The sequence below is a fragment of the Prionailurus viverrinus genome, chromosome B4, assembly GCF_022837055.1.
Source record: "Prionailurus viverrinus isolate Anna chromosome B4, UM_Priviv_1.0, whole genome shotgun sequence".
Classification (NCBI taxonomy): domain Eukaryota; kingdom Metazoa; phylum Chordata; class Mammalia; order Carnivora; family Felidae; genus Prionailurus; species Prionailurus viverrinus.
Window position 1 is genome coordinate 45,990,925 of NC_062567.1, and position 14,339 is coordinate 46,005,263.

General features: G+C 39.4%; 1 protein-coding gene across 1 annotated transcript in view; it reads left to right on the top strand.

The window, feature by feature from the left end:
- Positions 1-204: 204 nt before the first annotated feature.
- The window catches only part of PTPRO (protein tyrosine phosphatase receptor type O), a 117,940-nt gene continuing 103,805 nt past the window's right edge, over positions 205-14,339 (top strand). Inside the window, exons 1-2 of the mRNA XM_047867277.1 lie at positions 205-297; positions 10,317-10,590. Of these exons, the coding sequence (XP_047723233.1) occupies positions 205-297; positions 10,317-10,590 (367 nt within the window). The remainder of the gene's footprint in view (positions 298-10,316; positions 10,591-14,339) is intronic.

Consider the following 14,339-nt stretch of genomic DNA (forward strand, 5'->3'; position numbering starts at 1 on the left):
AGCTTTCTTAATAGTAGCTGTTGTAGTCCCATGCAATGGTAGTTCCTTGATTTCCTGGGCCCCAGCTGCCATCCGTGAAATAATATTTGATGCCGAGCTCTCTTCTGAATTCTGGATCCATATATCTTGCCAGCTACTTGGCATTTGCATTTGAATGTCCACAGGCATCTCATACTCCCTTATGCATCAAACTGAACTGAGTGAATGATACACGTCACCCTTTTTCTGACCCTGCTAATATCGACAGTCTTTCCTATAGATGATGATGATGATGATGACGACAACGATGATGAGTGTGTATAAAATCCATACCACAACCAACTCGAATCTCAGGTCACTGAGTTCTGAGGAACACACTGTCTAAATTTCTGCTGACATCTTGGTCCTAGTCACCTTCGCATCCGTAATAGAATACTTCGATCACACTTATTTCTGCCTGTCCTCACCAACCAGCTCTCTGCAATATAACCAGAAGGAGCTTCCTGCCCCTTGGAGGGCCTCAATGAAATTAGCTTTAAATCCCTTCCCATGTCCCATGAAAGCTCAAATTACCTTGGGATTTTTGTCACTTTCCAGGAGGTTTGCCTTCTCACTTCCTCCTCCCTCAGGCGCCAAGTTCCACAAATAGGGCTTCTGTGTCCTAACACATGGATGGGAAACTCAGCCTTCTCTGCAAATTCCACAAATGACCCACTCACACGAAGCATCTGCGGGTATGGCAGATATTATTAAAGGTTGGGACTTGGGAAGATGGAGATGTGTTTACTATACAAAATGCTAACTTCAAGTGGAACATTAGGCATTTCCAGTTTTAAAAATGCTCTTTGACCTCCTCCATCTGGATATTTCCACTGACTGATTTCCTTTCCCTATGCCAGCATCACACCATCCTGCTGGCCCTCCTCTCTGTTTTTTCTAGTCCCTTCCCTCTTACCTCGCTCTCTTACTTTCTGGAATGAAGCCATTTTTTTCTTTGTAACTTGAAGCTTTCCTTGTCACTTGTTTGACCCTTTTTATTTTTGTTTTTGTTTGTTTGCCTAGATGCCTGTGCTCACATCTGTAGAGTGTTCCCTTCCATCCCAGGTGGTTCATTCGTTACCAAGTAGTTTTCTATTAAAAGTCCCCCCAGTAGAAATTTGAGAACCAGCAGTTAACATAATATATTCTTTTATTACCGATGCAAGCCAGTCATTTCACGCTCCTAATAACCTATAAGTGGCTTCCCATTGCCTTTAGCATAAGGCTCAACATTTTTTAGAGATCCTATTCTTTCTCCAGCTCCTCATCAGGTCAACTCTGACTTAAGGCCTGTACTTACCTGTGTGAACTCTTACTTCCTCCAAATTAGATCCTCCTGCTAGGTCTCTCATCATTATGCCATTCTCAACACTTGTAATTATTCATTTATTTAAAATAGTGTATTCCTTCTCTTTTGCTGTAGACTCCAAAGACCATTGCGACGATGACCAGATTTCTTTTCTCAATCATTGTATCCTTAGCACCACGCATACAGCAAGCACTCAATTTTCAAAAACTACATGAAGGTAAACATCGAGCCAGAAGCGTGTATGTAAAGCAATGTACTTCATCTCCCTTAACTTCTGAGCTTGAATTTATCTGGCACGGATGGATCAGTCTTCTAAAAAAAAAACCCATAAAACCCCAATGACGGCGGAGGGCACAGGAAACTATATGCTTTGAAGGTCTGGCAATTTTGCTGCTGAGGATGTTAACAACTCAGGGGCATTAAAGGTCAGTGCTCACAAAAGGTCATGAAGGTCACATCTAAATATGCTGTGAACTACATGTTTAGTAACGAGACTGCACTCTTTGTTAGCTATCATCAGGATTTAATTAACTGGTGTCACAGTTGGAGAGACACTTCATGCCTGTGGGGAAATTTGACTGAACTCATCCATTCTAAAATAAATGATTAGCACCATCATCTTCCACATTATCTTTCAATAAGTGGGACAGCTACATTTTTCAGAAGCATCTTTCTTAGGTAACACTCTTTTAAAACTATGAATACTGGTAAGGATAGAAAGGAGGTTTGGGGAATAATAAATTCAGGCAAAATTACGTTTTTTGAGTGCTTCGTTTTATGAAAGTAACACTTGTTTCACAGATAGAATTAACCTGCCAGGAACCCTTATTTTTTGTGAAAACATTTAACCAGAAGAATGTTGCCTATTTTTAGGAGTGGCCTGATCATTGAACTGTTGAGAACAAATGTATTTTGTGGCTTCCTGGACTGTGGACCCACCTCCTCCTGAGTCAATCATCAGCCAGGCACAGCTTCACAACTGTTCCCATGGTAACCTTCAGTCAACTAGGGCAGCTCAGGCTCATACGCAGGCATAAGAGAAAAAGAAATACTGGCTGCTCTTGTTCATGATGCCACAAAAAGGGGTAATACTGATTGCTGGATGAATAGCCTGAAAGGCAGAAGAGCTGCTGAACCATGTATAAATCATGGTGTTAGTGTCCTAAGAAGATACAGCTTCTAAAATTTACACGTTCCAAAGAAAATCAGTGTGAAAATGCAGATCAGAAATTTCGTAGTAACAATTAGTTGTGTTTGGAGAATCTACTAAGTAGTAGGTGTTGGGTTAAATAATGCACACATATAGTCTTGTTTGCTTTTCTTCAAAAGCCCAGTCATTCTAGTATTACCACCATCTGCCCAAAGCAACTGAGGTTCAAAGAGTCAAAATGTGAAGGTATCACTTAAGTGGGACTTGAACCCGGGTTTGCCTGTCTCCAGAATTTCTTTTTCTCTCTCAAAGTTGCCTCTTTTGTGACACCAGCGTTTTGGAGTATCTATCAAGCATAATCTAGAGGAATAAGTCATGGTCTGTGCTGAGGGAGTTCACCACCAATTATACAGATATGAAAAGTAGTGTTTGGGAAATCATTCTGGCTCCAGAATCTTACAATCTGGGGACTGTAGTGTTATAGAGTCATAAAATTTACAGTTAAAGAATTGCCTTGAGGTGCCTGGGTGGCTCAGTCAGTTAAGCAACTGACTCTTGATTTCAGCTCAGGTCATGATCCCAGGGTTGTGGAATCGAGTCCTGCATCAGGCTCGGCCCTGAGTGTGGAGCCTGCCTGAGATTCTCTCTCTCTCTCTCTCTCTCTCTCGCTCTCGCTCTCGCTCTCGCTCTCGCTCTCGCTCTCTCTGCCCCTCCCCCACTCACTCAACACTCACTCTCACTCTCTCTCTCAAAACAAATAAATAAACTTAAAAAAGAAAAAAAAGAAAAGAATTGCCTTGAGTGCCAGCTCCTCCCCATTATAACAGAGTAGCCTGGAGAAACCATTTAATTTCTTTGCACCACAGTGTTTTCATCTGTGAAGTGAGATAATGACTTCACGAGACGGGTTGAAGATTAAATGAGAAAATGTGTTTGAAAGTGCTTTATAAAATATAAAATGTGATATATGGTTGTTATTGTTTTCCTAAATATCACATTGAATTTTGGCACATCTCTGCAGCATAACATAATTCTTCCAACTTAAAAATGCCAGATTAAGTTCTTTCCTTAGGCATGTTTCGTTTAATCTCCAAAATTAAGAGTTCTGTACAGCTTCCACCACAAGTCCGTATTGGGAATCAGGAAATCATTACTGCATTCATATGTATATAGTAAAATGCCATTTGAGGTGCTCAGTGAGTTAAGCGTCCAACTCTTGATTTCAACCCAGGCCACGATCTCACGGTTTGGGAGATCGAGCCCCACATCAGCACAGGAGCCAGCTTGGGATTCTCTCTCTTCCTCTCTCTCTGCCCCTCCCCCATCATGTGTTCAAGCTCTCTTTCTCTGAAAAATAAATAAAAATAAAATGCCAGTTAACACATACATACATGGTAACTTGATAAGGAGATGCCATTTGTATTTATTTTAAATGAATGCATAGGGGGTAACAGAATTCTGTTACCATTCTGCACTCTGGTTGGGCAGAGCAAAGAGCATGATTGGAAGCTGCCGGTCCAAAGATAAGGTGTTTGATCAAGGAAATGGCAATGCAACAAGTTCGGGTGTAATGAGCTGTCAGCCTCTGGGCTGACACTGACCTTCAAATGTGTTTTCTTTGGCCAGCATAGTTTTATTTTGTTATAATTGTGCATTTTAAGGACGCTTTTAGGTAATGTGTCCACCCTCCCGTTTGCTAACTATTTCATCCATCAATCCTGTTCTACTAGACCGCTTCTCACATTTATATCACCTGCCTGACGTGTGAGTGTGGACCCCTCTGCCAAAAAAGAGGCAAAAGAGATGAGGACTCTGCATTTTGAAATCATAAAAACAGAAGTGAAGGTATCTAGGCATGTAAAATATGGAGGTTGAACTGTCACGAATGTGGACTCAGGCATGGAGGGAGAGCTGACACGTTCCACCTGAAAACATACATTTAGGTCACATACAAAGAAATCTGGTATTACACAGAAGATTGTAAATACCAGCAACTTGCTGGAGGAGCTTCACAGCAGTTTCTGGCGGCACATACCAAGCACATAACTGTGTAAGTTAGTGTTCTTTACTGTGATTTCATCATCATCCTTACCATCATCACCATCGCTATGCTTGGTCAGACGCAGTGCTCGTGAGGGCAAAGGCACATACTACCTGTCTTCCTCTTTACTCCTAAGTAGAGTGAATCCCCAGCATCCTGCACCGTTCCTGATATATGCTTGCTGCTCAAGACACATCTGAAGGTTTCACAAATAATGGAAAATTAGTGGGAGGCCATCCCTAGCCTTTGAGATCAACATCCAAATTCTGTTCTGACGATTTCCGACAGAGTGCTGTGCATAATTCTGAGAAAGTGTCAGGAGGAGCTCGGTCCTGTCAGGACAGCTCTGGGACTTTGATCTTCCTGAAGGAACCAAAAGGAAAGAAGATGTTGCTGGAAAAGTTTTCCTGCAGCTGCACAGGAGGCTAAGAGGATGAATTACATAGCGTCTGCAGAGAAGTATGGCCGTAAATGCTATATGAGCACCGGACACCATTGATATTACTATTTTAAAGAATTGAGCATCCCATTACTTTTTATGTGGTAACCTTAGCACAGCAGAATATTCTAATTGTTCCTTCTAAAATGCCCTCTCATAAGTCTAATCATTGATTGGGGTACCAGTGGAGCATTGATAATGTTCTGGATGCAGGTCACACAGGCAGATTTGGTGTAGGCAGCATTTTCTTAGACTTTCATCGGGTCTTCCCTGAATGGTTGTAACAGCCTCCTTAACAGTCCACTGGCCTTAGGTGGTCCTACTCGGGCAATTCCTAACTATACTGGCCCATGTTCCTAATTATATTGACCTTTCTAAACTGTGACCTAATCATGTCACTTTTCTACATTAAAACAGTCCACGATTTCTTTTGGCCCAAGAAATACTCAAATTCACATCTTGAATTGGGCTATCTACCCTCCCCTCTGAAGGTCCTACTATGATCCAGCCACCACAGAGAACTGTGGAGTCTTTTCTTCCCATTTTTCTAGATGACTCTCTGACCTTTGTTTCCCTGGTAAACTCCTGAGCCTCTTTCAAGCATCACTTCCACCTTGAAACCTTCCCCTCACACCCATCACAGAAGCCAAATTAATTGCTTTCTTCTCTACATGGCGATAGCACTGAACAATTCTCTTGTATTGACCAGGACTGTAAGTTTTGGAAGTTCAGCTTAACTGACGTAAGCCATAAACTGGAATTTATTCACTCAGGTCACCAAACTGCCCAGGGGCGGGGCCATAGAACGTCTGAAACCAGGGCCTCAGACCGTATCAGGGATTCTCCCCCAATTCTTTCTTCATGACATAAATTATAGATACTGACTTCTCCAGATTTATATCCATACATACTTGGCACCAGAGGGGAAAAAGCCCCTTCCCATTAATTCCAGTCATAAAATTTCAGAGAAAGCATTCTAGTTGGCTGACTTGGTCCACATGAGCTTCGCTATGGCTCTCTCCATGAAGGGAGGACTGGGCAATATGATTCACCCAGACTGAGTCAAGGTACTGACCTGGGAGTAGGGCACTATTAGCAACCCCCATCGGACCCCTTTTTGGCTTTATTTTGGGAAAGAAACAGTGCTCCAAAATAAGGAGGTGCGATCTAAGAAGGGATTCCAGCCAGGCAGAAAAAACAGGCATCAACCAGACAGGCTTTCAAAGTCTGTAACTAAACTAGCAGTACTCACATAGTGTTAAAATTATGCATTTAAGTGAGCCTTTCTCACTAGAGTCCATGCTCCAGGAGTTCAAGTGCCCCTCAGAGCCTGTCGCCAACACCCAGCAAGATATCTGATACCAAGTGGGAGCTCAGCTAGTGTTTGTTTGTTGTTGAATTGACAAAATGGATAGCTCTCCAATATTCTGTAAATATAACATCAAGTGAACACGATTACAGAGTCCCAAAGAGTTTTGAAGTTAGTTAAATGGATGTTTATAGAACCTCTATAGTTTAACGGTCATTGAGGGATTCAGCACTTAACTAAAACACCAGAACCTTTGAAGTACAACCAATATTTATTGAGTTCATTCTATTAACATTTTTATAAGAGCCATTTAATTCTTACTAAAAGCCCATGAGTTATAGGAATCACCCCTGTTTTACAGATTAAGAAGATGAAGTTAAGAGATCTTGTTTCCCTGTGTTCTCAGATAATAGGCTGCAGCAAAGGAATAGAAACTCAAACCTTCTGATTCCAAGTCTATTGCTGTGTTCTTAAGCAGATTATCTAACATCTCTGAGTAAAATAGGGAAAATGACACTTATTTCTAAAGATTGTTGTAATGAAAAAAGAAAAACAAAAAACATAAAATGCCAAGTGCAAAGCCTGATCCAGATTAGGGGATCAGTACATAACAGTTGCTGTGTTTATCAGAGATGTTCCTAAGACGTCTGACTCCAACATCTCTGAGGCCAGTTCTCTTCCTTGTCCCACATTCTAGGCACTCATCCTGCATTTTCCTGCTCTTTAGTGCTGCCCGCTCTGTCTCCAGTAGCTTCTGTTCCCTGGGACTGACCACTGAACAGGTCATAGGCTCCTGGGCTCCCCCTTCCTTACTGAGGCCAAGCACCCAGGCTCCCTTTGCTGCCTCAAGCAACTTACCTCTAGTTCATGAAAGAGAAATACCAGGAGATGTAAGGATGTGTGGATCCTAAACCTTGTTGTGACATCAATTAGCTGTGTGACATTTGCACCGCTGTTCTCTCAAGTGTGAAATGAGGGTGTTGGAGCAGAGAAATTTCTGTATTAAATTTTATTATGCAAAGGAAATTTCAGTAAAAATATTTTCATTGCGGAGTCAAGTCAAGCAATACTATTACTCGGTTTCAAAAAAAAAAAAAGTTTTAAATATTTCTCTATCCACCAAATAAATCCATGTTGGCCTTGCCTAAGTTTATCCATTTCTATTACTTATAAGTCTTCCTTCTTGCTGTACCCAGCAAGGATTACATGTCTGTAGCAGACATTCAGTATTTTCTCCTGAATATAGGTTCCAGGAAAAGCTGAAGCAAAGAGGACAGAGAAGAAATAGCATGATGACATTTCTTTAGGCTCACTGCCTAGACTCACTTGGCCTGCTGCCTTATTCTCATTAGTCCCACTGACTGAATCTGATTAGCCTACCCTGATTTATTTTTGGCAACCTGGGAGCACATGGGCCAATACTTATTTTCATGGCTGATACAATCATGCCCAAAGCTGTCATTAGATTTTGGAAGATTAGTCTCTTTCCCTGGAAGATTGCACTGTCTGTGAAGCATCATGACCCATTAGATATATGTTTCTTAAACACTTTACAAAATTGAGTCTATTTATCCCTCTTTTCATTACCTCAAAAACTTTGTTATTGGCTACTACAACGTAGAGCAGGGGTCCTGGGTAGCTCAGTTGGTTACGTCCTGACTCTTGATTTTGGCTCAGATCAAGATCTCACAATTATGAGATGAGATGGCGCCCCGAGTTGGGTTCTGCACTGGGCGTGGAGCCTGCTTAGAATTCTCTCTCTCCCTCTCTGTCTCTGCCCTTCTGATGCTCATGCCCCCCCCCCCACTGCTTTCTCTCTCTGTCTCTCAAAAATAAATAAATAAAACATAGAGCAAAAAACTCTTGTCATTATGAACCTGATGTTTGTAAACTTAACCGTTTTCTGAGTTGGTGAACCAGTATTTATAACCAATAATTAATAAAAGCCAGAGTTCAGTGTTACTGGATGTTCAATGCTTGGTTTAGCGTCACAGTTCCGTCTGGATCACTGGCAATATGAATGGGTCCCATTTTCTATATGTTTATTATGTTTACCAAAAGAACACGATTTTAGAAATCTGCCCATGTGTCTGAGGATGAGAGACAATATGGATAAAAGTACATTTTAAACATCAGTCCGTACTGACTGTTCTATATTAGAGAGACCTGCCTACGACTGACCGGATCACAAAGCACCTAGCATATGCTAGGCAGTGGTCCTAGAACTCCAGATGCAGCTAGCAATGAGACACAGCCCCTGGTCCTAGAGGATTTGGGGTCTAGTATGGTTATAATATCATAAACACAATTAAATCTACTAAATGTTAACATAGAATTAAACTTCTGGCAATGGCCAGATATTCCTTACAAATACTAGGACCTGTAAACACTAGATTTCTAAAAAATCCAAATAATAAGAAAAAACATTTTTAGGTACACTTTAACCTCGTTTAGGGAGCTGATATATGTATTGTATGCATGATTTGGCTACTGACAATGTGTGAGGTACCATTAGGTTAATTCTCAGAGGCAAATGTCCACGTATAATTAATGCGATCAGCAATGCTTTCATTCATTTAGCAGAGACTTACCAGTTGTGTATGTGTGTCAGACTCAGTGTTAGGAAAAGAAATCAAGAGGGGAAGATAAATAAATATGTGGAACAATAATGGAACTCAATTTTGGTACTTGTGTGATAAGTGCTTAAGAGCCCAAACTAGATGTGTGGCCTGGGGCAAGTGACTTCATCCTTCTGAGCCTCAGTTTCCTTAACTACAAACTGAGGTTGAAAAGCAATACCTATGTCATGAGGTCGTTTTGAATATTAAATGAGATGATCACGTTTATAGACTACACAGCTTCATATCTGGATCCATGTAAGTCCTAAACAAGTATTAGCAGTTTTTGTGTCCCACTTTCACAGAAGAGAAATCTGAGGTTCAGAGCAGTGAAATAACTTCCTTGGACCCCACAGACCCAGAAGATAAATTAAAAACAAGGCAGCAGTGGGGCTCCAGGGTAGCTCAGTCGGTTAAGCATCCAACTCTTGATCTCAGCTCGGGTCATGATCTCACAGTTCCTGGGATGGAGCCCCACATTGGGCTCTGCAATGACAGCACGGAGCCCACGTGGGATTCTCTCTCTCCCTCTCTGTCTCTGCCTTTCCCCCATCTGTGCACGTGCGTGTGTGCACATGCACGTGCTCTCTCTCAAAATAAATAAACTTAAAAAAATAAAACAATTAAAAAATAAAAATGGAGCAGCACTGATATAAAGTATATGAGTCTTGTTTGATATCAGAGAGCAGACGGACTGAATCTGCTTGTGCAGTACGGGAAAGAATCAGGAAGGAATATTTAAACCAAGTACACAATGACTTTTCAAATGCTGTCCATAAACATTTATCTAGAGACTTGGAGCAGTTTTCATTCCCCTAACCGCTGCCGTTCCCACAGATCCCAGTGATCCTCAGTCTGGTTCCTTCTTCAAAGAGCATTTTAGCTTTTCTTATTAAAGATTGGCTAACCTTTAATGAGGAGGATTATCACAGGATTCTCAGTCCTGACTTTATTTTCAGAACTGACAGGTGAAAAGTGAGAGAGGAAATAACTGCCTTACAACATGCTTTTAGAATTTCCCTGGGACTACCACGGCATTACTCCTTCCAATGTAAAATAGAGTGCTTCAAACCATATAGTTTCTCCAGAATAGCTGAAACCAAGGACTTCTCTGGAAGTTCAGTGCCAAGATGATTTTCACTCATTCATTCTTTACTCATTTCCACGATTTTTTAGTTGTGTTTATTACACGACACAATCCATGAACTGGAAAGCAGCTTTTCAATGGAGAAGAATCAAAAGCGAAAGCCTGAGAAGACCATTAGTCATAAGAGGGTTAAATCTCTCTCTTCCTGCTTTTCCCTGAACGCTAAAATACCTGTGTGGTGCTTATCACAAATACTAGTTTTGGAAAAATGATCTCAGCATAATTTTATTGCCAATAATCTCAATTTGACCTTCATGTCCTTTTTTTTTCTCTTCTCTCAAACAGAATGCCACAACATTCCGCGTAACTGTTCAAGATGATAATAGCATCGTTGTCTCTTTAGAAGCTTCAGATGTCACGAGTCCATCATCTGTGTATGTCGTGAAGATAACGGGGGAATCAAAAAATTACTTCTTCGAATTTGAGGAATTCAACAGCACTTTGCCTCCTCCTGTTACCTTTAAGGCTAATTATCATGGCCTTTATTACATAATCACTCTGGTAGTGGTAAATGGAAATGTGGTTACCAAGCCATCCAGATCAATCACTGTGTTAACAAGTAAGCATCATTTGTAATATCATCCTCTTGTGTTTCTTTTTGGGGTATATTTTCTTGGGGCTCTCACTGAAAGGAAGGCAGCCCAGAATGGCAAGATCAATCGCCTTGAAGTCAGGTGAGGTAAATTCAAAGTTCTGCTTTATATTAAGAGTACAGCTGCTTGCAGCATTTGATAATGTTTAACTGTTCCCTTTTATTTTTAAAAACTCTGCTTTAAACTCAGTGAAATAGTATGCTTTGAGACGGAATGACAATTTTAGATTCATGATTGGGCCATGTAATTTTTTGCTATATAACTTAATAGTATGATCATAACTAAACTATTTCTTTCCAGAACACATATTCTCATATTAAGTTTTGAGACAATGAATTTATACTCGTATTTCACCTGCTCAAAATTAATTATACATTTTTAGCTGAGAGAGAGAGAGAGAGAGAAAAGATATCATTATTTATCAGTTTCTATTCTTGACCTCGCCCTCAAAATAGCCTTGGTTTCCACTGCCCAAGAAAAACACCAAGAAAAACAAATCATTGGCATTTTAACCTTCAGTAGCCCATGTCTTAAAGTAAAGAAGTGATGCTGATATTAGGAATTTTTAGGAGTGATTTTAACTATATGTGATTTTCACTTTACTCTCTGGAACTTTAATATCTAATCTCAAAGTAAGATACAGCTCTACTGAATATGTTGAGGTATATGTTGAAAGAAAAACTGTTATCTATAAGATGGTAGAATTTATCACTACAGCAATTTAATGGCTCAGTGGAGTTCTTTTTGCTTATTGTTCTTTAGTGCAGATTTTCCAGTGGCTGCGATTTTTTAAATGTCAGCTACATGCAATCATTTTCACCACAATTAAGGAAAAGAACATCGTGATATTTTTCTCTTGGGATGAAAGGAAAGAGAAACATCAGGAAGCAAGAACTCAGAATCAAGCTAGGAGACATATTTTTAATATGTCTGTCAAAAATTAATTAAAGTTTCCCTTGGCAGAGTCTCAGAATCAATATTGAATCCTAAAAATTAGGAATGGAATGGCACACACCCAAGACCTTCAAGGTTTATAGATATAATGAACAAATCTACGACCTACTAGAATTAAAGGAAGAACTTGCCTGTTCTTTAAAATACTGTTTTAAACAAGCTGCAGAAAAAAGGTGAATTGAGAGTTAATAGGTATGGCAACAGATCTAAGTATACAATGGCTATAATACAATTTCTTGAAATCAGAAGTCCTGCATTATTCATCTTCACAATCTCATAAGCACCTAGCATGAATTTTATACTTAATACGTGAACAATAAATATTAATTCAATTTAGTTGAGCAAGTAACGGGAGAAAGAGCAGAGGAAAAAAAAGACTAAGACAAAGCAAAGTAAAAGTGTTGCTGACCTAACATTCATGAACATGCATTCAGCCACTCAAGATCAGACAAAGCTCTAGCAGTCAGCCCTTGAGCTAACGGTTCGTAAAGACATTTGATAAGTAAGTAAATGATAAGTAGGTACATGGTAAGAGATTTCTATAATATCTCATTGATATTTTAGCATGTGCAATGAGTTCTATTCAAAATATATCTTTATTTTCCTTTGTGATTCCTTTTCCAACATGTGGGCTTGGAAGTGTGTTGAATATTCAAAAGTTTGACATTTTTCAGAAACATTTTTATTAATTTCTAGGTAAACGCTGTTGTGATCAAAAGGCATACTCTATATGATTTCAATTACCTGAAAATTGTTTCAGTTCATTTTATGGTCACAAATATGGTCTATCTTGGGATGTATTCTGTACCCACTTGTTGGGTGAAGTTTTGATACATCTCAGGTCAAGTTGGTTGCTCAAGCCTTCTCTACCCATACTACTTTTCTGTCTACTTGTTCTAATAATGATGGATGGTGGTGTGTGAAAGTCTCCAATTATATCTGTGGATTTGTCTGTTTCTCCTTGCACTTCTTTTAGTTTATGCTCTGCATAATTTGAACTCTGCATGAAGTTTGACTTTGTATCTTTCAACTTTTAAGATTACCATGTCTTCGTTTTTTATAATCAGGTATCATTTGACATATAAAGTTATATTAGTTTCAAGTGTACGACGTAATGATTTGATATTTGTATATACTGCAAGATCATCACAGCAAGTCCAGTTACTATTGTCACCATTGAGTCTCAAATTTTGTTTCTTGCAATAAAACTTTTAAGATTCCCTCTCTTGACAACTTTCAAACATGCAGTACAATATTATTGACTATAGTCACTACCTTATACATTACATCCCATAACTTATTTATTCTATAACTGGAAGTTTGTACCTTTTGATCCCCTTCACCAATTTTGCCCACCCCACCATCATTCCATTCTCTGCATCTGTGAGTTTTGCCTTGTTTTGTTTTTTAGATTTTCATATACACGGGATTCTACAGTATCTGTCTTCCTCCGTCTAAGTTATTTCATTTCGCAGAATATGCTCACATTCCATCCAAGTTGTTGCAAATGGCAAGAATTCACTCCTTTTTATGGCTGAGTAGTATTCCACTGCACAGGTATACACCACATCTTCTTCATCCATTCATCTGTTGATGGATGTTGAGGTTGTTCCGTATCCTGGCCATTATAAATAATTCCACAATGAACATAGAGATGCATATATCTTTTTGAATTACTGTTTTTGTTTTCTTTGGATAAATACCCAGAAGTGGAATTTCTGGATCTGGTAGCTGTCTGGTAGCCCTTTTTTTAATTGTTTGAGAAATATACATACTGTTTTCCATACTGGCTGCACCAGTCTACATTCCTACCAACCATGCATATTAGTTCCCTTTTCTTCACATTCTTACCAACACTTGTTATTTCTTGTCTTTTTGATAATTACGATTCTAACAGATGTGAGGTGATATCCTGTGGTGGTTTTGATTTGCATTTCCCTGATACTTAGTGATGTTGAGCATCTTTTTATGTGCCTTTTGGACACCTGTATGTCTTCTTTGGAAAAATGTCTAGTCAGATCCCAAATATTCTGATGATAACAATAATTTTATATATATGTGTGTGTGTATATATATATATATAACTAATTAATGTCCTTTTTATCATACTTTGATGATAACAATAATTTTATGTGTGTGTGTGTATAACTAATTAATGTCCTTTCTTTTGATGATGAATTCCTTTAGCTTTTGCTTATCTAGCAAACTTTTTCTTTCTCCTTCAAATGTGAATGACAACCCTGCCAGATAGAGTATTCTTGGTTGGAAGTTTTTTTCCTTTCAGCACTTTGAATATATTTGTCACTCCCTTCTGGTCTATAACGTTTTTGCTGAAAAATATGCTAATAGTCTTATGGGGCTTCCCTTGTATGAAACTCCTCTTGCTACTTTTAAGATTCTCTCTTTATCTTTAACTTTTGACATTTTAATTATAATGTATCTTTTTTTTTAATTTTTTTTCAACGTTTATTTATTTTGGGGGCAGAGAGAGACAGAGCATGAACGGGGGAGGGGCAGAGAGAGAGGGAGACACAGAATCGGAAACAGGCTCCAGGCTCTGAGCCATCAGCGGGGCTCGAACTCACGGACCGCGAGATCGTGACCTGGCTGAAGTCGGACGCTTAACCGACTGCACCACCCAGGCGCCCCGTTAATTATAATGTATCTTGAGTGCATCTCTTTGGGTTCATCTTATTTGGAACTCTCTGGGCTTTCTAGACCTGAATGTCTATTTCCTTCCTCAGGTTAAGAAAGCTTTCAG